Raw genomic sequence first — 27,231 nt, forward strand, 5'->3', positions numbered from 1 at the left:
ATCCGGACCAAATTACTGAAGCAGTGGAGGACTATTACTCCAGGCTTTTTGAAAAACGACCGGTTGACCAAATCCAGATGGCCGACGTTCTCGGCCATCTGAGGAATCATCTGAGCCCCGAACAGCAGGAGCGATTGGAGGAGCCGGTGAGCCTGGAGGAATTGACCTCCGCTGTTAGGGATTTGGCCGCGAATAAAACCCCGGGTGACGACGGCCTGCCTGTGGAGTTTTATCGCCGCCTTTGGCACGTCCTTGGCGAGGACTATCTGCAGGTAGTGAGGGAGCTAGCCACCTCTGCGAGGCTTCCAGATTCGATGCGCCGGGGCATCGTAAACCTCGTGCACAAGAAGGGTGATCGGGAGGATCTGTCCAACTGGCGCCCGATCACTTTGTTGAATGTCGACTACAAGATACTAACAAAGGTGCTGTCTAAGAGGGTGCACGGTGTCATGGTGGACCTCGTGCACCCGGACTAGACTTGTGCTGTTCCGGGACGCAGAGTGTCCGACAGCCTGGGCCTGGTTCGAGAGGCGATCCAGCTAGCGGAGGAGAGAGGCCTCCCACTGAGCATAGTCAGTTTGGACCAGGAGAAGGCTTTCGACAGAGTGTCACATGAATACATGATGGCCGTTTTGGACCGTTTTGGCTTTGGGCCAAATTTGATGCATTGGGTAGACCTGATGTATAGGGACGTTGAAGCCCGCGTTTTGGTCAACGGACACCTTTCGGGAGCCTTCCCAGTCGCTTCTGGGGTCAGTCAGGGCTGCCCAATGTCACCAGTCCTTTTTGTCCTTTGTATTGAACCGTTTGCTTGTGCACTGCGAGCGGACCCATCCTTCCCTGGGTTGTGGATTCCCGGAACCCATGGGGAGCGCCTAAAGGTGAGTCTGTACATGGACGACGTGTCGGTGTTTGTCACCGATGCAGTCGCCATGTGCAGACTGGTGGGTCTCTGCGAGCGTTTTGGGTTGGCCTCCTCTTCTAAAATCAATCCTCAGAAGAGTGAGGTCATGCACTTTGGTCGGCACAGGACGGGCTCCGCCCCCCCTTGCCCGTACACGGAGCGGAGAGATCGATTAAAGATCCTCGGGGTCTGCTTTGACCCAGGCGGCATGGCCGCTGAGAACTGGCGAACGGTCATTGGGGGATTGGAATTGGAGGTCGCTTCTTGGCGGTCTCGTCGCCTAACCATGGAGGGGCGAAATTTAATTATCAAGAATGTTTTGATCGGTAAGTTGTTGTATTTGGCGAGAATCTCCCCACCTCCTCCTGCGGTGGGACGGGCTCTAGAAGGAATAATTTTCACTTTCTTCTGGGGTACCCGAGCAGAGCGCAGGAGTAGGAGGGTCGTGAAGATGAGCCCGTCCTTGGGTGGGAAGGGTGTCCCCTGCCCGGTGTTTGTATGTATGTCTGCGTTTGCGTGTACTCTCATGGAGTTATTCGTGTCTGAGGACCCGGGTCGCCAGCTGGCGCGGGACTTTCTGTTTTTCTTTCTGGGGCCGTCCGTCGCGCGGTTGGAAGGGCGGTCCCTCCCGCTGTCTCGGCCTTTTTCCGGGTCGTGTCCGGGGCATTTCCGGATGTTTGAGGGGTTCGCCCGTGAGCAGGGCCTGTTGACCTGTCGGCCCATCGGTTGGCAGTTGTCGCGGGTCCTGGATCACTTGCGCCCAAGGGAGGTGCTGCGTGAGGTGCGTATCCTTCGCGGAAGGCCTCTCGCAGAACGTACGGCAAGAAAGGTTTGGGAGAACGTTTCGGCTCGCTGTCTCGCCAACGTCCAGAAGGACGTCGCGTGGCAAGCCGCCCATGAGTGTCTTCCGGTCCGGGTGTTTCAGTTCCAGAGGGACCTGAACGTGTCGGTCCAGTGTCCCCGACCCGGATGCACAGGGGACGAAACCGTCAGGCATGTCCTTTGGGACTGCCCTGTCGCCGAGGGGGTCTGGTCGCTTGCGGCTGGCCTCCTCGAATGCTATGTGCCTTGGCTGGTGATGGTCAGCCGGGACGTCTTTGCGTTTAGCGGGCTCCTACCACAACCAGTGCCTGGCCGCAAGTGGCGGCAGGCCTGGAGAACGGTCTGTACAATCAAGACCGTCTTGTGGCGAGCAAGAACCAGAGGTTTCCATACCAGGTTGTGGTTGGATCCTGGGCAGATATGGGGCATGGCCCAATCCTGCCTCCAAAGGTACAGGCTTGGCGACAGCCTGCGGGCGACGGGGCGGGGCGCTGGCCGCAACGATGCGTCAGGTGTGTCGTAAAGCCCTCCCTGGAGCGGAGAATACGACCGGGCTTTTCCGTGGTGAAGGGGGGGGGGGGGTCCCGCGGGAGGTTACTTCCAAATGTGCGGGCGACAGTCATGTGCAGCCGTAGTCCCTGACCGAGCTTGCCGCCCGGGCTTGGAAAGGTTGGGGGTGCTTCGGCAGGTGTGCTTGCGGGCCCTGTCGGGCGGTGATTCTCATTGGGACACTCACGCCTCGTGGGCAGCTCAGGGAGCCGGGGCCTTCCTTGTGGGGCATCTTCCGGGTGGGCCCTCCCGGGCGCGGCCTGGGGAGGGTGGGGGCAGTTGGGTTTCCTTTTGTTTGATCTCGATTTTGCCTTGGTTTGATTTTTATTTTCTTTCATTATTATTTCCAGCGGTGGGTCGAGCCCTCAACGTGTTCGTGGCTGCATGTTCCCGGCTGCGGTTAGCAGCCGGTTGTTGATTTCGGTATGCAAAGGAAAAAAGGCCCCTTGACCCTTATTGTTTTAAGGTGTCCCTTCTTTGGTTGTTTTCGGGGGGTGGGAGGGGGGATAGGGTCTTCTTTCCTTTCTCCCTCCCCTTTGGTTAGTTAGAGTTAGGTGTCTGCTGCCTGGGGTGGGAGAGGGGTTTTGGGGGTTTGGGATAGGGATGATGGACTTTGGTTTTTATGATTTATGGTTTATTGAATTTGATTTGATTTTCATTTTGGTCTTTGAACCTTGTTTTCTTGCGTTTTCTTGATCCTTTGGTTTGCTTTCTCTCTTTGAGTTCCTATTTATTGTTTGATATCTGGTTTCCTGGCTTTTGAATTCTTGGTTTTTGATTTTCCTGGGTTCTTGTGTGGTGGTGATGGTGATGGGTTTATTGATTGTCTTTTGAGCGTGTTTTTTTACCTTTTTCTATAATAAAAAAGGCCTCGGCCATAAAAGAGGTGTTGTTGTTGTTGTTCGCACTGGCTGGGGGTGGGGGTATGTACGCATCCAGGTGCAGTTGCTGCATGTGGATGTGTATGTGCCCCTGCTGGCCCACCTTAGCTGACCATATCGAGGTCGAAGGGCCGAAACGGGATGATGCTGAGGACCTCGACTGAGGACCCGGTCAGTGCGGCACACTTGTGACCAGGTGTGTTTTAAACTTATATATATATACATATATATATATATATATATATATATATATATATAGACACACACACACACACACACACACACACACACACACACACACACACACACACACACACACACACACACACAATAGTAGGCACATTCAGTGATCCTTTCAAGTAAATGATTTCATGGATTACATCTCTTGAATCCATCTCACTTAAGGTGTTTGGTGCAGGTGTAATTTATCTATATATAGCTTCGGTTTCCCTGAAAACGACCGGCCAAGCATTATAACCCTACATGTCAGGTCATGGCCACATCCTCCGTGAAAACTCATCAAGTACTATTTGGTCCAAATAATTGCTTCTCTCAAGTACGACGTCTTCCGAATCAACACTAACCTTAACAATCATTCATTGCTGCGAAAACATCAATGTTAAGTGTGATAAAATGTCCACCGTTTTTGTACTTACAGTTCCTGGGCGAGGATAAGGAATCTTGCCTTGGTAAGGGACCCACTGGTAGCTAGGCCCCTCTTTGTGTGCAAAAGGACCGTTGAAAACCATCCGGATGTCGGCCATATTGTAAACGCATACAGCCGAGCCCTTGAATACAGATCTGCGGAAAGACAATTGGACCATGGTAAGTTTGAATCCCAGAGTCTGTGCTTTCACGCTCATATTGTTTGATTGCAAAGAGATGAGGATTTGTTTCCAGGTATGCAAGGCCATCTGCATTTTACATTAAACTAGAACAACACTTTTCGACGTCACGACGTCACCACGTCGACCGATATGCCTCCTCCCACATTATGACATCATTATACATACTTGTACCAAGTTTGATGTAAATCCATTCAGCTGTTCTCAGGTATCATATTTTTACCTCACATGACCTCTGACCTCGCCAAAATCGCAAAATCACCTCACTCCTCACCTTTGATGCCAAAATATAATCAGTTCATCTTTGCATCATAATATATACATGTCAATTACAGACTTTGACCTTTGACCTCTTGACTCCGAAATAAAATCAGTTCATGATTGCATCACAGTACACACTGGTACCAACTTTAATCGGAATCCCATCACTGGTTCACAAGTTATCGCAGTAAAGATTTTTACCTAATATGACCTCTGACCTTTGACCTCATGACCCAAAAATCGAATGAGTTCATTTCTACCTAAATATACATACCTGCACCAAGTTTAACTAAGATACCTTCAGCCGTTCTCAAATTATCGCGGTAACGAATAACTATCACGGACGGACAGACGGACGGATGGACGGACAGACGGATGGATAACTTCATCGGCGGAGGCATTAAAATGGCAGTATACTATATCATTACCACACGTAATGGAATCCATAATGTCCCCTCCTTTCCCTTCTTCATAAGTCATGCAAATGTTCTTCTTTCACGCTTTACTCCCATTCCCCCCTTTTTCTCCAAATTGTTTCGCTTATTCCAATGCTCAAGTGATTAACATGTTATGGAAATGGTTCATAAACTTTTTAACTTCTGAATGAATCACCTCATTCTAGTTGTCTAACACACCTCACAAACTGGCTTTCTTTCCAAGATGGTGGACATCATATTGACCCTGGAGAGGTATTACAAACAAGCATTTTGAGTATTGCGCTGCAATACATGTCCCCTACCGGCAGTCTGTCATCCAGAAAACTGTTGGGGCAGCCTGCACGTATTGCACTGTGTGAATTATATAATTACCAACTCACGGTCTGAGGTAACTCGGCTAAAAATTATCCGATTTGCACCAAATAAAGTTCATGAATGGTTGCACAGACCCCTACTTCTCACTAAAAGGGGGAAAAGAATGTAAATTGGAGTTAAAACAAGGAATATTAACAGCTTTGACTTACCGCACTCCAAATTATAGTCCGGAAAACTGTTGGTGAAATTACCAAAGTTCAAAGTGCCATAACTTTCTCAAAAATGATCGAAACGTCGTGAAGTTCGAACTTGATCTGTAACTTATCATGAGGAAACCATGTACCAAGTTTGAAATTATTAGCATTAAGAGTTTAGAAAAAAGTCCAGAAAGCTGGTCTTTGCGTGATGGATGGACAGACGGAGGGACGGAGTGCAAACCTATAGTCCCCTCCGGTGTACACCGGTAGGGGACTAATAAGTGGGTGGGTATTGCAAGTGTGCTGACTAAGGGACCATCTACATATTACATCATGTATGTACCTAGAACAGCACTCGGTAGAGAGCATACCTCCACCAGGCTGAACAGTTTATGTTTTGTATCCCACTGATAGGCCGGATCTGGATTCGGACCTGAACCGAAATCTAAATCGCCTTGTTCTTGTCACCTAACCAACTCATCCACCAAGTTTCGTCACAACTTCTCCATAACTCTTTTGGATATTGTGCTATATGCCGTTTTTGGCCCCATTTCTTGAATGGTAGATTGATGAATCTACTGGTAAATTGAAGATTGATTATTGATAATCCCCAATGAATCATCGGAATCTCCCGCGATGAAGATAACTCCGAGGGCCTTTCACTCACTCACTACTGGCAGGTTGGTGGTCTTTCTGTCTTCTACCGACTCCTCTCCGGCCTTGCTCCCCCAACTCTCTCTGTGCTCTGTCCCCCAAATATTCCTAAAGGTCAAACAAGATCTGCCAGCAACCCTCTTGTGGTAAAACTGCCAAAATCAAGACTCTCTATTCACCTTCACTCCTCCATTCCTCTTTTCTCCCGCCTCTGGAACAAACTCTCTCAGTCTCTTCAATCCCACTCCTCCCTCCAGGTCTTTAAAACAGCTGTTCACCACCATCTCTATCTTCCCCCATCAAAAACCTTGATCTTTTCTATCCCCGTTAATTCATGCCAGATCCACTTTTTGAAATCCCAACTTCTTTCCTGGAAGTCCTAGCAGTGTCCATGTGGTTTTTACCTCCCCCCACCCCCCATTCACATGCCTCCACCCCCAAGCTCTCTCCCTCCCACAGATCTCCCGATGTCCCTGCTCTCCATCTTGTTCTCCTGCTCCCTTTATCATGTTTTGTGTTTTATGTGTTAGTCTGTCTTTTTGTGATCAATGTTAGCTCTTACATGAGCATCGATCTTGTATACAAAAAAAAAAAAAAAGGTGAAGAATCACATCGAAAATGTAAAACTTATCGTCTCCGGATCCAGATATTCACCAAAATAAAATCAAGCGGTCCTTCTCACAGACGAGACCTGCCCACCTAGTTTCATCCAAATCCGTCCTTAATTTTTTGAGAGATGCTGCTCACAGATAAACAGAGAGACAGACAGTGGGTGAAAATATAACCTCCGTCAACCTTCAATGGCAGAGGTAGATACAAAAGAATTTGTGACCAACTCCAGTTTGCGCAGAATGTTGTTTCGAGATTTACGCGCCATCACCTTGTGTGCTTCATGTTGTTGTAATGTTACTTCTGAGCAGACGAGCAAACGGGTGTGGGGAGGCTGGGACGGGAGGGTTAGTTCCAAAATCATAGATGTAGCAATATCTTCTGGGCTGCTACACTAGTTGGTGGGGCCTTCATTTTTTATATGGATCTTTGCAAATACAATCAGCTTATTTTGCAAACTTGAAGCAACCCTATGATGAGTTTGGAGGTGATAACGACGTTGGGTAGATACTTAACACCTTTCAAAAGACGCCTGGACAGTCCCGGGGGAAGATCGAAACATCGGACCCGAGCCTCGACTGCTCTGCAACTACATATATCAGTTGGTATCCTTTGGGCATCCTTTGTCGTGCAAGGCCTTTCCTTGGCCAATCTTAACTTTTGACAACCTAAAAGGCCTTCGTCCACAGATTGATGGAGTACTGCTCTCCCCTTTGGCCTGGTGCTCCTGCCTCTCACCTTGCTCAGCTTGATATCATGGAATGTAAGGCCCTCAAAATCATTGGGATCTCCTGCGGCAAAGCTGAGAGTCTATTCATGTTACTTTTGCATCGCAGACAGGTTGGTGGCCTCTCTGTATTCTACCGCCACCTTTTTGGTCTTGCACCCTCTGCCATCTCTTGGATCTGTCCCTCCAAGGTTTCTGAGGGTGTTGCACATTGGTATGCCAGTATCCCTCTTCTTGTTAAAATCCCACAATCCAGGCTCACTGCTCACCCCCAATCATTTGTTCCTCTTTATTACCCTCGTCAGAGAGGGTATTGCATTTTGGTCCGTTTGTTTGTTTGTTTGTTTGTCCGCACAGAATAAGTATGCTTTTCTCTCCAACCGTTGGTCCAATTGGGAAGAAATTTTCACCATAGGTGCACCTCCTATTGTAGATTTAAAAAGATAATTATGACGTCATAGGTCACGTGGTACGGGCGCCATCTTGGAAAAACCTAAAAACTTTGCACCTCCATATCTCCAAAACCGCTGAAATTGACAAAATTAAAACATGGCTCATTATCAAGCATTATCATCGGTGTCTTCATTATGACGTCGTGATTAGAAAAGTAGAACGCTTGATCTGAAACGTTTGAAATTTCTTGAGCATGATCTACACAAAAATTGTATGGGATAATTAAATTGATGACGTCAATGGTCTAATGGTTCGGCGGCCATATTGGATGGAACAAAAATCTACGTCGTTAAAAAACCACACAAACACAGCAGCTAATAAACACCACACAAAATACAACACACAAACACGTCCTGGCGAGGGTCTGCAATCTCTGATTGCTCTTTCTTGTTCTCACTTGTGGAACAAACTTCCCTCCAGTGCTTCAAGACCGCCGTTCACCACGACCTCAGGTCATCCTCCATCCATACTCATGATCTCTTCAACCACCAAATGATCCCTCACCTCTTTTTGTTTGTCAGTTGTCAGTTGATTTGTTTCTTTTCTGTTCCATCCCCACTTTCCCCTTCCTCTTCTTGCTGTGTTTCATTCAGCTTGTTTTCAGCTTGTTCACTCTCACGTGTCCTCCTCCCCCTCCCACCGATCTCACTCTCACTTATATTCTGCTGCTCCACTTCATTTTCTATCTACATAACAAGAAAACGGCCCCTGGTGAGATACATATCTCACACATTTGCAGTTCATCAGGTTGACCTATTTTGTACAGTCTGAATACCCAACTGCAACCTGTGCCCAGATCCTACTAATTATGGAGACGTAATGTGTAGTGAAGCTAAACGACAGCCACTCCCTTTGTTCCACACTGACGATTACTCCTTGTGCCTTTAAAAAGATTCCTTCCTGTCCAGGTAAACCAAATTCAAGTAAAACGTACTCACCCGCTTGTACTGAAGACTCCGTAAATAATTGGGTTTCGTAAGTCCTCCGTCTTCCGGACATATATGTCCTCTGAAACAAGAAAAATAAACATTGTTAGATGGGGCAAGGCGAAAGGGGGCAAGGCGAAAGCACGTTTGAAATGCCTCCACCTTCTGATTTTCGAAAGTCAAATTTCAAAAAGTTATACCCACGCGTGAATCGTTGAGGTCCTTCAGCGAGCAATGCAAGAATGTGTGTGAGAATGAAAACAACGAGAGGATGGTAAAGGAATAGAGTCCTCACGCAATTCGTCGAAGTGTGTCTCAATCCCATCACTTCCCATGACCGAACACACGAGCCGTGCCTTGAGGAACGTACTCCACTTGTTCACCAAATTTCGCTGGCCTCCAATGTCATTCTGCGGGTAAAAAGAGCAGATGCTACTGCAACAAAAGGTTTCGGGTTGGTTGGTTGGTTGGTTAGTGATTTCATTGCCATCTGTCGTGTGTTTTACCACGAGCGAGCGCATGGCACCACTGCAGTAACAATGAGAGTCTGAGGTCAAAGCATCGTGCTAAGATCGCCGTCGGACATATTACCAGGCACACGGACATTAGAAGACACGTACCAGGCAAACGCGGCCGATGCGTGCGAACACAGACTTCTGGCTGCCAGATTCGGCCGATTTCTCGCGAAAGAAGAAGTAAAGTTTGTCATCGTTGCGGTCTCCACTGTCTGGGATCATGTGTATATCCAGAAAGACGGGTTCTGCAAACATAAGACGCGATTGCAGCATTAGTCTTTAAAATCGTTTCATGGGAAACTTGCTGTTTTTTTAATGACGTCATAAAGGACACAAAACATAGGGGCAATACCCCTGGTGCCCACCTGGTAGAATAAACAGTATACTGCACTAACTAAGGGTATTTTAAACCAATTTCAATGGTTGCTAGAAGTCAGGGCAGCATGTAGAATCATACTAACATAATCATAAGACTTTAAGTAATAAAAACAAAAAAATACCTATTTTGGGGGGTAACTCCCCCCCCCCCCATCCCATATACTCAGACCCCAATTTTTCTAATGCCTTGAACAAACATTGGTACATCACGGATGATGAAGGTTGTGGTCAAGTCTCATCGAAACAGTGTGTGTAGTTTCAGAGGAAAAAGCAAATTCCTATTTTGGGGGGTCAAACCTGGAACCACTTTGACCCCGGTAAACCCCCTTAGACCGCGATTTTTTAAATGCCGTGAACAAACTTTAATCACAACACAACACGTATCATTTGTGCCAAGTTTGGTCACAATCCCTTGAGTGGTTTCGGAGAAGAAGTTGCAAGTGTTTACGGACTGACTGACGGACGGACGGCCCGCCATCGCATGAGCTCCTCGGAACTTCGTTTCAGGTGAGCTAAAAACAGGCAAAAATAGCTAATTCAACATATTAAATAAGGTGGTGTAAAAGACACTGCATCAACAGCAGTAAACTTCCGATTCAATGCTTTTTTTACGGCCTTTAAAACTTTTATTTTATTTAAATTAAATTATATATTTGAACACTGTGCAACCCAAATGGCCTTGTTGGCACTTCCAAAAGCCTCCAGTTTAGCATTACTTTAGCAAAATTGTACGCGTCTCAACCAATCAAACTCTCGAGTTCTGTAGGTCGTTACAATCAGAAGTCGTTCTCAATAAAAGTGACTTCGTCTTTGTCCCTCGTCCACCTCCTCCATATCAAGCTCACCGTTAAGCCAGCGGGAGTTGTATTGGTCAGTGCGGAGAGGATGTCGGTGCCCCAGGGTCCGTGAGAGCGTGGCATCTGTCCCCATAAAGTCCAGGTATACTCCAGAGTATAGTTCCTTTCCTGACGGACCAGAACAACAACAACAACAACAACAAAAATAAATTTTGTTTTTGATGCATAACGACATAACCAATGATTCAATTGGGCTCCAAACCTCACGGTTTCAAACTTTTCGACTAGTGTGCTGCTTATGATACAAGGTTTTACATTTCTCAACAACAGTGCTCTGCAACTACATCAAGGAAGGTTTATTCGATTCAAAAATGGCTGCAAGGTCACAAACCAACAATTAAACTATCAAGCAAATCAAGAGGAACTAGAACGGCACTCGGTACAGCTCATACATGTGGAGTTTCTGAGACACATTGAACAAGTGGTGTGGGGACTTTTGTCTAACTCTGAATGTGTGTTAAACTAAAGAGATGATTTTTGACTTTCGGAAAGGTCACAATCATGAGCCTGTAACCACAATTGGTGATAAGGTGGAAATTGTTATCAAATTTAATACTGATGCTGTGTACAAGAAATCAATGCAAAGATTGTATCTTCTCAGGAAGTTGAATTCATTTGGTGTTCGCTCACGTGAGATGCGGATGTAGCCGAATTCCTTATTGATCAGTGTTTTGTGATTGAATTTGATTTCCTGGTACAGTTATCTAAATGTGCACAATAAGTCACGATTGAGAAAGGTCATTATACTGGCATTTAAAGTGGGTGGGCCTTCAACCAGTCTGGAGTCTCTATACTTGCGGGCATTGAAAAGGAAAGCGGTGCAGGTGTGTACCGATGAAAGCCATTTCTTGAACGGACTTTTAAAAAAACTGCCATCAGGCAGATGCTTTCATGTAAGGAGGATGAAGAAGAACATTTTCAAAAAGTCATTTGCACCATGTGGAATTCAAATGCTAAATTCAAAATCAAATTCCTGCCCATTTTGCTGTTTAGTCCATCTTCCATATTTTATGTTTTTATTTTGTTTTCTTATTCCCTTTGTGTTTTATGTTTTTTATGATGGTTAACTTCCGGTGTCACCAAAGAATAATTTCCCAGAATATGGCAGAATAAAGACATATTATTATTATACCTCCACCAGGCAGAACAGTTTGTTTTCTATCCCACTGATAGGCCGGATCTGGATTCGGACCTGAATCAAAATCTAATCGGCTTGTTCTTGTCACCGAACCAACTCATCCACAAAGTTTTGACACAACTCGTCCATAACTTTTTTAATTATCATTTTATATATTGCTTCTCACCTTATCTCTCAATGGTGAAGAATCACTTATAAATTAAATAATTCTCGTATCTGAATCCATATTCAGATCTTCACAAAAATCTAATCAATTCTTCCTTGTTACATACCCAACTAGTCCACCAAGTGTCGTCCAAATCCGTCCACAACTTTTTGAGATATCCTGCTATGGATCGTTTTTGGCCGTATCCCCCAATGGTGAAAAATCACTTAAAAATTCAAGTAGCCGGATCCGGATCCAGATCTTCCCCAAAATCTAATCATTTCGTCCTTGTCACATACGCTACATCTCTGCCAAATTTCGTCCGAATCCGTCCACAACGTTTTGAGATATCTTGTTCACAGACAGACATACAGACAGACAGGGGTGAAAACATAACCTCCATGCACCTTTGGTGGCGGAGGTAACAAAAGGGCTGAAAAAGCTTCGGAGCGGATTCGCGAATTTGGTCGCGGGGTCTATTGAGGGAATCCAGCTGGTGCAACACAAAGCTTGTTATCTGCAGAACATAGAACCACCTTTGGAGGCCATTTTTCCCCACAGAGCAGGGGTTGGCCTTCTTTGGGCACCATGGTCCACTTTTTGAAGCAATGTTTTATGGCCGGATGCCCTTCCTGTGGCCAACCATGTTAGTCGCCTCTTGCGACACACAGGGAATTACCAGTGAACTGGTCCTCAATTTGCGGACCTCAGAAGGATGACAGGCTGAGTCAACCCTCCTGGCGTTAATTCAGCGATCGACCGGGATTCAAACCCAGGATCCTAGGATCCCAAGCCGGTACCCTAACCGCTAAAAGCTATCCGCAGAACATATTGAACGATATTACACAATTTTCCGTCTTGTAATAAACTGCGTCTGAGCAGGAACACGTCTCTTTCTGACAAGTCAGGGGTCTCGTCGCCATCTGTCGTGCGCAAGCGCGCGGAGGACACCGAGAGTCGAACCAACATGCCGCCAATGTTTCTGTGCATAATGGCTTATTAGCCCCAGATTAACCAGCTGTCTAACTTTCCAGATCATTCAACTTTATCAAATACCAAGATTATGACAGGCCTGCCCAGCATCAGAACAAGGTAATCCTATGTTGAACGACACGAAGCAGACAGAAAGCTGAGCAGTGCCCTTAAGGAAGGTAGAGCTAGCAAACCATGCCCCCGAGGCAGGTGCAACATTCTTGATGATGTCGACCATTGGAGGGCTTGGACAACCGAATGGAGAGCTAAACACTAGATTGGTGGACGTTACAGCTTGCAATGCATGATTACAAAAATGCCGGTCTGTATTAAAAAATATGGAATCCGCAGGTTCCTGAAAGGTGGCATTGGTTTTTGGAGAAGAAGCCAGGTGAAATGATCTCCAGAATGATTGTGACGAGGCTAAAGGAATTGAAAGACAAGGTGTTGGAGTTTCATGGATTTACAATTGTGATCAGTACTTCACCACTCCAGCACCAATCGCTACCCCACCAATTACTCAACCAGCTCTGCCAATCGTTGGACCTGTGTCTGCCGTGCCAGCCCAGTTGTCGCTCCAGCTGCCTCCGCCAGGGTTACCATGCTCTAACACAGCGGTCGGGAACCTATGGCTCGCGAGCCATATATGACTCTTCCGGTGACGGCATATGGCTCCCAGACAATTTTGAGTTGAAAAAAAAAAATTAAAAAAAAAATCAGTTTGGAACTGATTTTAAAATACTTGTGATATTTCTTAATAATACTGTGTCATTTTAAAGTAAACAGCAATTAGTTTTGAAGATAAATTTCACGGGTCACTGGTCACCCGTGGGTCGGGTCGGGACCCAATGGCTCGCGAGCATGTCCGCGTCATTGTAAAGGTGAAGAAATCAATTTTATCAGATAGCCAACTAGTTTATCCGCTTCAACCCTTGTAACGGAAAAGATGGCGAAAATAAAAAAAGACGATGATTACCGTGCATTCCAGGCTGCGTGGACAGAGGAATTTGCATTTGGTGAGAGAGCAGGATCTGCGGTATGTCTAATATGCAATGATAAAATTGCATCGATGAAACGGTCAAATATAAAGCGGCACTTCGATACGCACCATGCTTCATTTGCATCGAAATATCCAGCGGGGGACAGCAGGAAAAGGGCATGCGAGGAGCTACAGCGGAGAGTGCAGACGAGTCAGCAGCAACTACGTGTGTGGACCAAGCAAGGTGACGGGAATTCCGCTAGCTTTGCGGGTGCTTTGGCAATAGTAAGGAATGGAAAGCCATTCACAGATGGCGAGTATGCCAAAACATTCATGCTTGATGTGGCCAATGAACTGTTTGATGACTTCCCAAATAAAGACAAGATAATTAGTCCTTGAGCCAGACCAAAAGTAATGCTCCGGCGGGGGGAGTAATTCTCATTATGATTTTCCATTAGACCAATGTCTCAAGTGTCAGAAAAGGTGTGATGGACATCTGAGAACGGTAGCTTAGTGCCCGGATGGACGCCATCTTTGAAACCACCCAGCTCGAAAATGCCCATTTGGGGGGGTACATTGTTGCACGTGTATCTGGACTTCTATACTAGCTATCGATGTGCGGTTGACGACTAAATATACGTCCGATGTGTACCGTCTAAATAAAAAATAATATGAAGCATTTTGTTTTAGATTAATTATTATAAAAATCAATTATCGAAAAAAAATCATATATTTTTCAATATTTTATTATTAGACTTGTACTTTTTTTAGTGAAACAACACTGGTATGATTTTCCAAATTATGCATTGTGCTACACCGTTTATCTGTCTATAAAAATAACTCAAAAACTAAAACATATCATCCACCACGAGTTTACAACAAATAAATGTAAAGAGGCATAAAATGACTTAGGCCGCCGCTGGCATTATCTATTCTGACGATAACGCAAGTTAGGAATGTCGTACGGAGAGGATTTTAACACCATACGATATCTAATAAGCAGGCGGAAATTGTTACATAGGAAATCTGCACTTTGGTGGCCATCTTGGATTTCAAAATGGCCGCCAATTATATTAATTATTCATTACTAGAGTTTGGAAAGACGTATGGAGCTGATTTTAACACCATACGATGTATATTCCTAATAAGCAAGCGGAGGTATCATTGAACATGTCATGTTTTAGTCAAATAACACCGGTATGATCTTCCAAATTATACATTTTGCTAAACCGTTTATCTGTCTATAAAGATTTTCAGGCAATTTGGCCTGCATTATAATAGAGAACAACATATGCTATACAATATACAGTGCACACAAAGTTAATCATCAGAGTCGCCATCAGAGTCATTGGCATCCTGAGCCACGATAGCATCATCCTGCACCATGTTGGAGCATCCCTGCAGCTTACACACAACAGTGCACTTCAACCCATTCAGTATGCAGGAGCAATCTGATGGTCGACACGTCCTTCTGCATGTGCATGATATGAGATTCAAGACGACATCTGGAGCTGGTAGACCCGCCATCCATCGGATTGTGAGCGAACCGCCATCATCGAGTTCCCAACCATGTCCTGCTGATGGTGTTGGGACGTCTGGTAGGTTTTCAAGGCTGCGTCGCCAGATAGCCGCCTGATAGTTGGCCCTAAGCGTATGCTGCATCAAGGAGTCTTCACAAGGCGGCAATTGTCCAGATTCGATCTGGCCCTTCTTTGCACAGAACATGTGATAACGGAGCGAATTAACACCGACGATCTTCGTGTTCTTGACGTACAGCTGACACGTGAAGGCCTGAATGCTATTGAAGACGTCTGTTGGTACATTCCACGAAGATCCCAGATCTGTGAATGCTTGAAGATACAGCTCATTCGCTTGCACAAGCTTCAAAGCCTTTATCTTTCCTTGGCTAGCCAGAGCACTCACAGTGTCACACCCGCTCCATGCATGAAGCCCTGGCAATGCACTGCAAACTCCAGACCCCAATACCGCAGCCAACTTTCCAACGTCGATCATTCTGACTCGAACCTTTGTTCCTCGTCTGATGAAGAGCTGACTATCGATGGTTCTGCTGAGATGAAGACTGATGATCAGAACGTCGGTGTCATCTGCCACTAAGATGATCGTCTTGTAGTGGGTAGCGGCATGCTTTGCGTGGAGAAACATACGCGTGTCTGCTTCCTCGTGGCTACATTCGAGTGCTTGCACCAACTTCCACCTATCGCGGGTCAGTACCAGACATTTTTCACCACAGGTGACATACAGTGTTCTGTTGCCTAGCTTTTCGCGATTTGTTTCATGTTTCCACGACTCCGCCAGAAACACAACCAGTTTCTCCTTTGTCTGGCTGCAAGCAAGGAGACGCCGCCAGTTCATGATTTTGTGTGCGGGTCTGATCTCGCTGAAACTGATGCCTTCATTTGAACCGCGGTTCACACGCTCAGCTGCTTTGATGGATTCTTCTGTGTATGTGTCAAAGACAACATCGATGCGCTCACTGCCTTGACCAGCGTGAAGCGCTGCAGCAAGGATGCGGTCAGATAGTTCTTCGAACGTGTCGTTCTCGCCATGCATCTTTTGTATGAGAGCCATCGCATCAATTATTGTTGCACTTCGCTTGTCAACGTTCTCGGCTGGTTCCACAAGACCTTCCATGTGTTTCGCAAGTGCAGCTTTGTTCGTTTTTTTCATTGACCCATCAACGTTTGCCAAAGACCATGGTAACGGCCCTAGTGGGTGACAAAGGACAAGTTGCATGTCGAGGTTCCTTGTCTTGGCGATGAGTATCATGGTGGCAAACAGTTGTCTGTCAGCTCTCAGGACGATCTCCTTGTTTGTGCCCTTCACAACTTTCTGCTTGATCTTACCAAAGGTCTTCAAGTTTAGCTTGTTCAATGTGTCATGAAAGCCTGTTCCCTCTTCAAGACGTTTCTGGAAGCTTTGATACGCCGCTTCCCCCTTTTGCAGGGTGTTGAGTAGGTCATTAGAAACGTCCTCCCTCGCAGCCGCTCCGGTAGATATACTGAGAAGACATGACGGATCATCGGCGAATGGATTGGTCCAGTCATTTTCCAGTAGATCACAGATAGCTGTGACGCCAGACTCATCACGTTTGATGCGAGAAGTAGACAAGTCAGGGTGCTTGGCGTGAGATGTGTCGCTGCCATTCACAAGGATAGTTTCTCGTAGTTGCCTCAGTGCAGTAGCCCGATTTTCTGCAGTTAGATAGTATCGTGACACAGCCCCTTGTCGAAGACTAAAACCTCGTGTTCCTCCAGCTGTTTGCGTATCTTTGTTTACTGTTTCTTCTGTTGTCTGATCAACAGCGATTCTGGCAAATGGATTCCCTTGTCTAAGCTGTACGGAGAAGTAGCCTTGATTGAAATGCCTGTACAACTCGGGGCATGTTTCGTGGAGTTGCGTCATCTGTGCATAGTACACTGGTAGATATCTAGCATAGTTCACCTTGTTCATTGCGAAACACCAAGGGATCACTCTTCTGACACAAGCCAAGTGAAGCATCCAGTCGCCTTCTCTATCCGCACGAATCAACCCCAGCAGGGTCTCTACCATATCAATATACATCATCCAGAAGCGAGCCAGGTCTCCATGTTTGGTTCGCAGAAAATGTAGGTATTTCGCGAACATGTCAAAGCTCTGTACACATGAATCATCATCGAGAGCAGCAGCGAGAGTCTCGTGGCAAACATCCTCCTTGATGCTGCGAATTTTGAGGTCAGTGCTTCGAATCTGGGGTTCCTTGTCAGGATGATTGCTTTCTATCCACACCTGGAAGCCCTTCCAAATGATGCGCATTAGTGCCTCGTACATCAACTTGTGGAGTCGCACAGCACGGTTGTATTGCTTGCCTTCCAGAACCCTGTTGATGGAACCTTCAGCGATTACTCCTGACTCAACAGCTACATCCCGAAGGCCTGCATCTCCAAACATTTTCCCAATGCTCGACATGAAGTTACAGATGGTATGGAAGTTCCCCATCATGAGCACGATTCTTCCATATCGATCGACATCTTTCCATGCTATTTCGGTCGCCTTAGCAAATAGTGCCTGGTCTAGCACCACCGGTATACGCTCAAGCTGAAGTGATGACATGATGTTCAGAGCTTCTCTGAGGATTTCTTGCACTGTTGCCATATCTGTGGCAGGCGCGTTTATAGTCGGCAGGTAGCCAACTACATCTTCCGTCACCTGAACACGATCTCTAGTCATGATGTTGAAACCAGTCCACGAACTGATTGTCTGGTCGCATGGTTCCAGCATGCGAGTCATAATCCATACGTGATTTCGGCGCTGCGCAAGGGATGTTGCGCCTGCAAGAGTGTCAGAAAGATCTGCAGGCTTGATTGCAGGTGGGCCCTCTCGTTTCCCACCGCTGTATATTGGAACTAAATCGCTGGATGACGGGATAGATCGCTTCTTATCTGCTTTGGATACTGCCGATGGAGGTTGGGGCGGCAAACACGACTGCGACTTCGGTTGGACGATGATACCGTTGACGCAATGCGATGTTCCGCCACCACTCAGCGATTCCTCTAGCCTGTCGATGTTATCGAATGCTAATACAGTCGGGACCGAAGGGTGCACATGTGACGGAAGTGGTACTGTATCTTTCTCCACACTTGCTAATTTGTCTATGCATAGCGCTGTCTCGATTTCTTCCAGAACTGTGTACGAACATCCGTGCCCGAGTCGATTCAATATTCTGATGACCTCTGTATTACCGGTGAGCGTTTTCATGACCCACGGAAGTAGGACATGCTTTGATGTTCTGATGGTACCCCGGTGTACAGCATTGATGATATCTTGAGCCATCGACCATACCAGTGTGTCGGCACGCGCAGAGCTACCCCCACTCCCGCAAATCAAAGTATGCAGAAATACACGAAGAGAATCTGGTATCTTCACGTAATCTGAAGTGAGTTCTGCTGGCTGAGGCGGCCAACGTTCATTGTAATGAGCATCTTTGATCTGGTGTCGCAGTGAAGTAGCTGCACGCACAATGTTACCTTCACCGTCCGTTCGTTCAAATGCTTTCACTTCTGCTTTCAGGTTTACGCACTCTGCAGCAATCTCTCGCTTTGTCAGATTATCGGGCATCAAGTATACACGGTGTTTCACATTGAAGAAGATGAGCGATGAGCGAAGATGAGCGAAGAACAAAAAGACTGACGTTAGATTACTCCGATATCCGAAAAGCTCGCCAGCTTACATAGACATACTCATCCAAGTCAGTGAACATGTTAGATGGCGCCACAATACAACTCTATAATAGAGTTGTATGTGGCGCCATCTAACATGTTCACTTTTAGTTCTTAAGCCACCCACCCCCCCCCCCCCCCCCCCTCAGAAATTAATCAGGTCACCGCAACAAATCTCAGACTGAGATATAGAATATAGAATATAGATATAGAATAGACTGACGTCACTTTCGGCACTGGGTTCTGTGGGTTGATTATCGGCGGGAAATTCCAACTGACATAGTTTCGGTTTGTGGAAAGTGCATGCCTTTTCATATATTTTTTGTGTACACTCGTGGTGGATGATATGTTTTAGTTTTTGAGTTATTTTTATAGACAGATAAACGGTGTAGCACAATGCATAATTTGGAAAATCATACCAGTGTTGTTTCACTAAAAAAAGTACAAGTCTAATAATAAAATATTGAAAAATATATGATTTTTTTTCGATAATTGATTTTTATAATAATTAATCTAAAACAAAATGCTTCATATTATTTTTTATTTAGACGGTACACATCGGACGTATATTTAGTCGTCAACCGCACATCGATAGCTAGTATAGAAGTCCAGATACACGTGCAACAATGTACCCCACCAAATGGGCATTTTCGAGCTGGGTGGTTTCAAAGATGGCGTCCATCCGGGCACTAAGCTACCGTTCTCAGATGTCCATCACACCTTTTCTGACACTTGAGACATTGGTCTAATGGAAAATCATAATGAGAATTACTCCCCCCGCCGGAGCATTCACTTCAAAATATGGCCGGTTGGCTCAAGGACTAAATCAAACGAATAAAAGACATGCCCCTGTCAGCAAGAACTGTGCACGATCGTAGCATCATGATGGCAAATCAAGTCGAGGAAACACAAATTAAGGACATAAACGCCGGGACATACTTTTCTCTCGCGTTAGATGAGTCAACAGACGTTAGCCATCTATCTCAGTGCAGTATAATTGCCAGGTATGCTGCAGGTGACACATACTGCGTGAGGAAAGCTTGGCTGTTTTGCCAATGAAAGGGACAACAAGAGGAGAGGATTTATTCACGTCTTTCATGGAGTTTGCTAAAGAAAAAAAACTACCGATGGATAAACTTATTTCTGTCTGTACTGATGGTGCACCCTGTATGTTGGGGAAGAACAAAGGATTTGTAGCGCTTCTCCGTGAACATGAAAAGAGAGCCATCCTAAGTTTTCATTGCATCCTGCACCAGGAGGCGCTTTGCGCTCAGACGTGTGGCCAGGAGCTTGGTGAGGTGATGTCGCTGGTCATTCGAGTGGTCAACTTTATTGTTGCCCGAGCTTTAAATGATCGCCAGTTTAAAGCTCTGTTAGAAGAAGTTGGGAATCATTATCCCGGTCTGCTTTTACACAGCAACGTGCGTTGGTTGTCAAGGGGGAAGGTGCTCAGCCGTTTTGCAGCTTGCCTGAGTGAAATCCGGACTTTTCTTGAAATGAAAGGCGTCAAGCATCCTGAGCGAGACAACACTGACTGGCTCCTGCAGTTTCACTATCTCGTGGACATAACTGGCCATCTGAACCAGCTCAATGTGAAAATGCAAGGTATTGGAAATACAATCTCATCCCTTCAACAAGCAGTGTTTGCATTTGAAAGCAAGCTGGAAGTCTTTCTCAGGGACATTGAAACAGGTCGTCTTCTGCACTTTGAAAGACTGCAACAATTTAGAGATGCATGCTTAGCAAGTGACTCCACTCAACATCTGGATCTCCAGCAGCTAGCTGGCTTTACGTCCAATCTCCTGCAGTCATTCAAAGCACGTTTTGGAGAATTTCGTGCACGCACTGGTCTTTTCAAGTTCATCACTCATCCACATGAGTGTGCAGTGGACAAAATCGACCTGACATGCATCCCCGGGGTCTCTATCGGAGACTTTGAGCTGGAAGTTGCTGACCTGAAGGCATCAGACATGTGGATGAGTAAGTTCAAGTCACTTAATGGAGAGTTGGAAAGTCTTGCGCGACAGCGAGCAGAGCTGGCGAGGGAACACAAGTGGACAGAAATGAAAAATCTTCAACCTGAAGACCAGCTGATTCTTAAAACTTGGAACGAGCTTCCTGTGACATACCACACAATGCAGCGTGTGAGTATTGCCGTATTGACCATGTTTGGCTCTACATATGCATGTGAGCAGTCATTCTCGCATATGAGGAACATTAAGACAAACCTACGCTCACGTTTAACTGATGGAAGCCTCAACGCCTGCATGAAGCTCAACCTCACCACGTATGAACCAGACTACAAGGCCATCAGCAAAACCATGCAGCACCAGAAGTCGCATTAAAAGTAAGACATATTTAATTTATTATACGTTAAAAATACTATATGGCTCTCAATGAAATATATTTAGAAATATTTGGCTTTTATGGCTCTCCCAGTCAAAAAGGTTCCTGACCCCTGCTCTAACATCTATCTCCAACTCACTGGTCTGACCCCTCTCTCTACCAATGACTGAGTTTCCCAGTTACCTATCACTCTTGCAAACCAATCAGTGAGTTATTGCGGCACTCGTGACCCGTTCTCCAAGCAAACGCTGAGTCACGTGACACTGAGTGTGCTTTCCCAACACACACGGAAAGTAATTATTGTAGTAAATAGTTACTGGTTGGATTCGTAAATAAATAGGTCATGTCCAGACAGGAAAGTTGCGCTCATGCTTTTTCTTCTCCCTCTCCTCCGATTGTGCCGTATCTCAGCGAAGCCTGCCTACCACTTACCACAAGGAAGAACAAAGATTAACTAGAACGGCACTCAGTAGAGAGCGTACCTCCACCTGGTTGGCCATATCACTCAATGGTGAAGAATCAGTTAAAAAATTTCGACTTGCTGGATCCGGATCCGGATCTTCACCAAAACTGAATCGATTCTTCCTTGTCACACACACAACCTGTCCAATAAATTTCGTCCAAATCCATCCATAACTTTTTGAGATATCTTCCTATGTATAGTTTTTGGCCCTATCTCCCAATGGTGTAGAATAATTTAAAAACAAGCGTTATGCCTAGGTCCCCCGTCGGTGAGGTGATGTGAGTTGCCAAAGTGGAAGACGCAAGGAGGCCTCTTGGATTTTTGATGTGGCGACTCAATTTTCAATAGCGTTCTCCCTTATGCTTAGATACACCCACACACCAGATTAGAAGTTAGTAGTTCGTTTATTTTTCAAGATATTTCGCTCACAAGGTTCAGACATATATATGGTGGCGGCCATCTTTGATTTTGACGTGGCGACCCAATTTTCAATAGCGTTCTTCCTTATGCCGAGATACACCCACACACCAGATTAGAAGTTGGTACTTCGCTTATTTTTCAAGATATTCCACTCACAAGGTTCAGACATACATGGCGGTGGCCATCTTCAATTTTGACGTGGCGACCCAATTTTCAATAGGGTTCTTCGGTAAGCCTAGATACACCCACACACCAGATTAGAAGTTGGTACTTCGCTTATTTTTCAAGATATTCCACTCACAAGGTTCAGACATACACGGCGTCAGACATACATGGCGGCGGCCATCTTGAATTTTGACGTGACGACCCAATTTTCAATAGCGTTCTTCCTTATGCGTAGATACACCGACACACCATATTAGAAGTTGGTACTTCACTTATTTTTCAAGATATTCCGCTCACAAGGTTCAGACATACATGGCGTCAGACATACATGGCGGCGGCCATCTTGGATTTTGACGTGGGCTGCACCCACACACCAAATTAGAATTCGGTCCTTCGCTTACGCACGCACGCACGCACGTACGGACGGACGCACGCGCGGACGGACACACGGACGGAGGGGAAAACCATAGTCCCCCTTTCGCTCTGCGGTGTGAGGGAGGACAATTAAATAATCCTCATATCCCAATCGATATTCAGATCTTCACCAAAAGTGAATCTCTTTGTCCTTGTCAGACACCCAACCAGTCCAACAAGTTTCGTCCATATGCGTCCATAACTTTTTGAGATATCCTGCTATGTACCGTTTTTGGTCGAATCTCGCAATGGTGAAGAGTCACTTAAATATTAAATAACTCTCATATCCGAATCCATATTCAGATCTTCACCAAAATCGAATCTATTTGTCCTTGTCAGAAACCCAACCGGTCCACCAAGTTTCGTCCAAATCCATCCCCAACTTTTTGAGATATCCTGCTATGTATCGTTTTTGGCCCTATCTCCAAATGGTGAAGTATCACTTTAAAATTTCTAGTAGCCGGATCCGAATCCGGATCTTCACCAAAATCTAATCATTTCGTCCTTGTCACATACGCTACATCTCTGCAAAATTTCGTCCGAATCTGTCCACAACTTTTTGAGATATTTTGTTCACAATCATACAAACAAACAGACAGACTAACAGACAGACAAACAGACAGGGGTGAAAACATAACCTCCATCCATCTTTGGTGGCGGAGGTAACAATTAACGGATGCAGGAGGGGGCCATTCAACCTATCATGCCTGTGGTACACCAACACCTGACCAAACAAATCCGTCTCAGGCCACACACTCACTCCTCGATGAGAACCTCCCATAGACATCACGATCACTCCACATGTACACGATCACTCAGCCACACGCAAAGTACCGACAAATCCTGGATCATGCCACCTGGCACACGGAGCTTCTTTTGAACCTTCGTCACATTTGGGCCTACATTCCGATTTTATTCCAGGTGACCTTCATTACCTCAGTCACCAAAGGAGGACGGTGGTTATGTTTTCACCCATGTCTATTTGTCTGTGAGCATGATATTTCAAAAAATTGTGGACGGATTTGGAAGAAATTTGGTGGACATGTTGGGTGTGTGACAAGAACGCATTGATGAGATTTGGGGAAGATCCGGAACCAGATATGGCCTATCAGTGGGATACAAAACATAAACAGTTCAGCCTGGCGGAGGTTTGCTCTCTATCGAGTGACGTTCTAGTACTGTATCTGGTTTGTTTGAACGCAGGTCCCATAAAGAGGCAAACTGTATGTCTTCCGTCTTCTACCGACTCCTTTCCGGCCTTGCTCCCCCAGCTCTCTCTGGGCTCTGTCCCCCAAATATTCCTGCAGGTCGCACAAGATCTTCCACAACTCTCTTCTGGTGAAACTGCCGAAATCAAGACTCTCTGCTCACCTCCACTCCTTCATTCCTCTTTTCTCCCGCCTCTGGAACAAATCCCCTCACTCTCTTCAATCCCACTCCACCCTCCAGGTCTTTAAAACAGCTGTTCACCACCATCCCTTATCTTCCCTCATCCAAAACCCTTGATCTTTTCTAGCCCCGTTAATTCACCCCAGATCCACTTTTTTGAAATACCAACTTCTTTCCTGGAAGTCCGAGCAGTGTCCAAGTTTTTTTATACTTCTCCCACCCCCCCCCCTCCCATGCCCCCCCCCAAGCCCTCTCCCTCCCACACATCTCCCTGCTCTCAAATGTTGTGGTTGTGTGCTTCCCCTTCTCTCCCCATCTTGTCTTCCGCTCCCTCTTTTTATATATTTTGTTTGTCTGGTTGATTTGTTTGTGAAATAAATGTTAGCTCTTTCACGAGCCTCGATTCAGTATACAAAAAAAAAAAAAAAAAAAAAAAAAAGAGCCTCGATCTTGGATACAACAACAAAAAAAATGCCCGATGTCAAGAAATACCCAGGAACGATACGATCAAGTGGCTTGAGACATGTACACGTAATTTCTATCGAGAAACAACCGAAAACCATCAACATCCTTCTTTAAAAACACCATTCAATTTCAGGCTGCGGTACCGGCACACATAATGGCCTGCCCTTTTCTAAAGGCACCGTGGGAACTTTAATGTCCGCAAGCAAATGCCCGCAGATGGGACACCTGGCTGTACGTCCCGAAACAGGCACGACTTATGTATGGTCCAAGCTACGGGAATAACAAGCCGTTTATGAGCCAGCCTGTGCATACAGCTTGCAGATAACCTTTGTCCATGGGCACAGCAACAGCACAGGATGTGTCCTGAAGTGCAGGCCATGATTGCCTCCTAAAGCAGAGATATGCTCCGTCTGGTCCACCCTCTCCGCAAGCTTCGGACGTAACTGGCAACGGCGCGACCATTCGTCAAAGCAATGAGTGACAGCAGACGACGTTTCCAACTACAATAAGCTGAACATCCCTTGTTGTGAATGTTTTTGATGTACTGTAATCTTTACAGAGTGTAGGTGCTGCCCAAGCAGTTTATTGGCTAGGCCTAGGCCTGCGGTTATACTGGGTGGTTTCGCATTGTTCATCCGCATTGCTTTTAAATGTGAAATGTCTAGCAGGGAAGATTTTTTAAAAAGAATGTCTTTGTATGAATCAGATGGTGTCCGACCCACTGATGTCCCTGATGATGTCACTGATGATGACTGTCTCACTGATGATATCACTGATGATGACTGACTCACTGATGACGTCACTGATGATGACTGACTCACTGATGTCACTGATGATGTCACTGATGATGACTGATTCACTGATGATGTCAATGATGATTGACTCACTGATGTCACTGATGATGTCAATGATGATGACTGACTCACTGATGTCACTGATGATGTCACTGATCATGACTGACTCACTGATGTCACTGATGATGTCACTGATGATGACTGACTCACTGATGTCACTGATGATGATGATGATGTCACTGATGATGATGATGACCGACTCACTGATGTCACCGATGATGACTGACTCACTGATGTCAATGATGATGATCATGATGTCCCTGATGATGATGATGATGATGATGATGAATGACTCACTGATGACACTGAAGATGACTGACTCATTGATGTCACTGATGACTGACTCACTGATGTCACTGATGATGTCACTGATGATGACTGACTCACTCACTGATCTCACTGATGATGTCACTGATCATGACTGACTCACTGATGTCACTGATGATGTCACTGATGATGACTGACTCACTGATGTCACTGATGATGATGATGATGTCACTGATGATGATGATGACCGACTCACTGATGTCACCGATGATGACTGACTCACTGATGTCAATGATGATGATCATGATGTCCCTGATGATGATGATGATGATGATGATGAATGACTCACTGATGACACTGAAGATGGCTGACTCATTGATATCACTGATGACTGACTCACTGATGTCACTGATGATGTCACTGATGATGACTGACTCACTCACTGATCTCACTGATGATGACTGACTCACCGATGTCACTGATGATGTCACTGATGATGACTGACTCACTCACTGATCTCACTGATGATGACTGAATCACTGATGTCACTGATGATGATGATGTCACTGATGATGATGATGACTGACTCACTGATGTCACTGATGATGATGATGATGTCATTGATGATGATGATGATGACTGACTCACTGATGTCACTGATGATGACTGACTCACTGATGTCACTGATGATGACTGCCTCACTGATGTCACTGATGATGATCATGATGTCACTGATGATGATCATGATGATGAATGACTCACTGATGTCACTGATGATGACCGACTCATTGATGTCACTGATGACTGACTCACTGATGATGACTGACTCACTGATGTCACTGATGATGACTGACTCACTGTCACTGATGATGATGATGATGATGTCACTGATGATGATGATGATGATGATGATGACTGACTCACTGAATTCACTGATGATAACTGACTCACTGATGTCACTGATGATGACTGACTCATTGATGTCACTGATGACTGACTCACTGATGATGACTGACTCACCGATGTCACTGATGATGACTGACTCACTGATGTCACTGATGATGATGTCACTGATGATGATGATGATGTGACTGACTGATGATGATGATGATGACTGATGTCACTGATGTTCAGAGTGAATGCTCTCTTCCAATTGTGCCCTCCTCTTTACGTTGGCGATGGTCCTCGCTCAAACACCATTATGCCAACGAGTCAGGTTCTATGCCGTGTTTATTTAAGCAAGAAGCATTGTGGGAACTGCTGATGGTTCTTCACATCTTCCATGAACCCTCGACCCACCTCATTCGCTCGAGTTCATTTCGAAACTCGTCTTCCTCTAGCTCAACGATGCACGGCAACTGTGCTGTCTGGGATTCTAATGTCCCTAAGGTAGTGTGCCTCGGGTCTCGATCGAACATGCCCATGTACGGAACCTTCTAGTCTCCAACCCCGAGCCATCTGGAGCCAACTCGTTATTGTAAGAATTATCTGCGTGTGTCACTCAAGTGATGTACTTACGTAGCATCAGCGATATGCTGTCGAGCTTGGGGCTGTAGGAGCACTTGCCCTTTCCAGACTCCCATGTTTCCGAGGTCAAATGGAGGACGTGGTCCTGGGGAGGGAGGAAGACAGAGAAGCAGACTTGGCATATTTCTTATTGGGGGGGGG

General features: G+C 45.7%; 1 protein-coding gene across 2 annotated transcripts in view; it reads right to left on the reverse strand.

Annotated features, from left to right (window-relative positions):
- Positions 1–27,231, reverse strand: part of LOC137415573 (semaphorin-3F) — a 199,538-nt gene that overhangs the window by 24,200 nt on the left and 148,107 nt on the right. For both annotated transcript variants that reach the window (XM_068101184.2, XM_068101177.2), the window contains exons 6-11: positions 27,082–27,175; positions 10,319–10,438; positions 9,201–9,340; positions 8,876–8,990; positions 8,593–8,662; positions 3,813–3,957 (exon numbers count right to left, since the gene is read on the reverse strand). In XM_068101184.2, coding sequence (XP_067957285.1) covers positions 3,813–3,957; positions 8,593–8,662; positions 8,876–8,990; positions 9,201–9,340; positions 10,319–10,438; positions 27,082–27,175 — 684 coding nt within the window. The remainder of the gene's footprint in view (positions 1–3,812; positions 3,958–8,592; positions 8,663–8,875; positions 8,991–9,200; positions 9,341–10,318; positions 10,439–27,081; positions 27,176–27,231) is intronic.

This window comes from Myxine glutinosa, chromosome 1 (assembly GCF_964187855.1).
Source record: "Myxine glutinosa chromosome 1, kmMyxGlut1.1, whole genome shotgun sequence".
Classification (NCBI taxonomy): Eukaryota; Metazoa; Chordata; class Myxini; order Myxiniformes; family Myxinidae; genus Myxine; species Myxine glutinosa.